This window comes from Mizuhopecten yessoensis, unplaced genomic scaffold, assembly GCF_002113885.1.
Source record: "Mizuhopecten yessoensis strain PY_sf001 unplaced genomic scaffold, ASM211388v2 scaffold5263, whole genome shotgun sequence".
NCBI lineage: Eukaryota > Metazoa > Mollusca > Bivalvia > Pectinida > Pectinidae > Mizuhopecten > Mizuhopecten yessoensis.
Genome location: NW_018405961.1, coordinates 91,115 through 94,381, shown reverse-complemented (window position 1 = coordinate 94,381; position 3,267 = coordinate 91,115). Strand labels below are relative to the sequence as shown.

The 3,267-nt window shown below is 36.8% G+C and overlaps 1 protein-coding gene across 1 annotated transcript; it reads left to right on the top strand.

Annotated features, from left to right (window-relative positions):
- The first annotated feature begins 352 nt into the window (after positions 1-352).
- Positions 353-2,958, top strand: LOC110450520 (protein rolling stone-like). The gene is made up of 2 exons (XM_021498078.1): positions 353-844; positions 1,226-2,958. The coding sequence occupies exons 1-2, from the start codon at positions 586-588 to the stop codon at positions 1,645-1,647; spliced, it is 681 nt and encodes a 226-aa protein (XP_021353753.1). The 5' UTR covers positions 353-585; the 3' UTR covers positions 1,648-2,958.
- The last annotated feature ends 309 nt before the right edge of the window (positions 2,959-3,267 follow it).

Here is a 3,267-nt window from a genome sequence, read left to right as displayed (position 1 = left end):
GTAGGATTGTGTTGAAGAGTCTCAATAGACTTCTTCCATCTGTTGTTGGATTGTAATGAAGACTTCGCCGGACGATAGAACAAAAATAATCATGAATGACTGGATTCACTTTTACGGGAATTAAATCTATTAGGACCGTCAATTTTAACAGATTTAGCAGCTTGCAATCCAAAATTAAAACAGACAAGTCTATTTCTCTCCTCAATGACAAAACGAATAAACCGGTCAGCAGACCAACCATCTAACAATTATAATATAACTTTATTATTATCTGAAAACCCTGACGTATTTCCTGTTCGCATAACAAGTTTCCAGTCACGTTAGTTAATGAGGGGTCTTATTGCGAAATATTCTATAACCTTGTGTGATATGTTTATCACCTCGTTTTATCATAAGTGTGTCGTCTTGTTACGTAGTCACTAAAGATTGTAGGAAAAGGACTTCTTATAAGTTGTTCAACTTGTGTCCTATCCCATTACTAATTGTATTGGCAATACGATATTTTAAATAAAAAAGATAAGTTACCCGGTTCAAACTTAAAGAAAATGTGAGGTTGTTTTGATTTAAACTAGAAAGACATCGCGGATGTCGTCGATGAAGCGGAAGACACTTACCCTTCCGCAACACCTGGTCTTATTCTTGTACTTTAACAATGGCCTCCGTGTAAATACTTCGTTTGTTATTATTTTTGCGCTAGACTTGCACTTCGTTACTCTCTTGTCCTGCTTTACAGGGTTGACCGACACCAATCCGTGGTACTTCAAATTCAACTGGGTAGTTCTAAACGTTGCCAATACTAGCGGCATCACCGTGACCCTCCTCTACTGGGGCCTCCTCTACAGCAGTAAGTAGCGAGTACACAAAATACATGGATTTCTACAAATATATGCAAAGCTAATATATACTGAGAAAAATGCATGTAGACCCGGACACGTTCGCTATGAGTGCTTCGAAAATACTACGCAAATGCTGCATTCAAAATGAAGCAGTAAACGTGTATGGGTTCGTTTAGTTTAGCTGAATTGGTAACGTCATCTCATTCTCACTGTAGTAATAAAACGTACAGATTTTTGAGGGATTTTCTTTTTGATTCTTTTTCTATTGATGTAAACATTGTAACAGTCTAGTAAGGTGTGTGACAATAGCACAAGTCAATATGATGAACTGTGCATATGAATGATATACATTGTGTTTTTAACATTATGTTAATTTTCTACTACCGTAGGTTCAGAGAATATGACTGCCGTAAACATTGAGACGCACGCCCTGAATGCCGTCTACGTCATTCTGAACCTGTTCGTCACCGGTCTTCCCGTCAGGATCCTACACTTTTGGCATTCGATGGTGTACGCCTTTGTGTACGTGCTGTTCTCTCTTTTCTACACGCTAGGGGGCGGCACCAACGAAGCAAACAAGAACTATGTCTATTCGGTTCTGGATTGGAAGGGTAGCACTGGGTTCACCGTGGGTATTTCTATCGCCGTCATCTTTGTCGCCATGCCGTTAGTCCATTGTGTGTGTTATGGTATTTACAGACTACGTCGGGCTATCTGTTGTCATGGCGACGGACACATGATCGACAGTAAGGAGGTCGAGTTAGCGTACCGAGATAATCCGTCCTACACCGCAGATAAAGACGCCAGTTGAACATATACAGTAGACATGAAAATGTACACCCTTAGTAACACGTTATATACTTGATTATTGCACAGGCACAGTGACTGTCTAAAACATGTATAGCCTGCACTGTACCTCCCTCAGGGAAATTATTTCTAGATCAGGAAAACCAGGGACGTATAATGGAGTCTATATACTGTCCCTGGGAAAACACACGATCAAGAAATAACGCTAACATTAATGAATTAGAACGAACACATCCTTAAATTATATTCACGAGTTACACGGTATGCTCTTAAATACGGACAAATATTTATACAAAACGCTTCGTGTTCCAAATAACTATATTGCTTATTCTATCCAACCAGAACTACAAGTATTTTATCATATTCGCCATATTTGTTTTAAAATTTTGTTGACATTTAAAGGATAACATTTATGTAATCGTAAAGTGGGTCTATGTTTGTCAGTAGGTTTTTTGGTTGCAAATACACGCTTACTGGTGACGCGGAGCATACACGCTTACTGGTGACGCGGAGCGAGTTAATGAAATGGATATTCACGACCGTAAAGACCACGCGTTACGTTACGTTTACCTTATTGAATCATATATTATGTGATAATTTTTTTTTACATATCCTTGGTTTTTTTTATTCCAAACAAGACTAAATACTAGGTCAACGATATCATAGATGAAACCATCCGCCTCCTAGATATATTTCGTTCGTACAAGTTTTAAATTTAGCGTGGTATTTCAGTTTGCGGAGAAATTACCTTTGCTTAACTGCCGTTTAATTATGTCTATATTGTTGTTAAAATACCGGCACACATATTATGTGTAAAGATCTATGACAAGTAAAGCGCATGTAAACTATGGTGTTTTAAAAGATGACCCTTAAATGTTTAGTACCTGGACAAATGTAATAGTGGCTTATTTCCTTCTATAAATATCACAAGACCACAGACTTTAGTTAGTCTTATTTATTCCAGTTGGACATTCAATTCAACTCTGTAACAAATAATAAAGCAAACATAAATACACTGTCAAGCTAACCATACATTCACAACTCACATGCACAAAGGGAGATAACTCTTGCAAGGACAAAGTAATCGGAACAATACGTTACGCTATTACAATTACGAAGATCTACAATAACAGTTATAAGTAAAAAACAAAAAACAAAAACAAAAACAAAAAACAAAAACAAAACAGTTATCTTTACATTTCATATATATTTAATTCTACAATATTTCAGATACAGGGTAGTCATACTTGAGATCCCTGGCCAGCTACGGAGCGCAACCGTGCATGACGCACGCACGTCTACCGGTATAGGTACAGTACGTTACGATACTAAAAACAAAACAAAACCCTTCTATACTTTCTCGCAATTACACACATAGAACCATGACTTATACACAAGTAGATTTTTCATAATTTTATAGTTTATGAAATGAATTAATAAAAAAGCAGTTATCATAATGAGTAACTGATATAAAGCAACTGTAGCTAGACAGGTTCCTGCATAACGAGACCTTTTTTACCCTCGTTTTATATTAGCTCTTTACTAATAAATCCTTAAGAAATGTAACAAAACCTACATTCAATATTGGTTATATCTATAAGAAAAGAAGTGCAGGTAGAGAATA

Excerpts from the sequence above, each read along its gene's own strand:
- LOC110450520 (XM_021498078.1), top strand. The coding sequence starts at position 586 with ATGTCGTCGATGAAGCGGAAGACACTTACCCTTCCGCAACACCTGGTC. Across the intron at positions 845-1,225 it reads CTGGGGCCTCCTCTACAGCA|GTTCAGAGAATATGACTGCC; the intron begins GTAAGTAGCGAG and ends CTACTACCGTAG.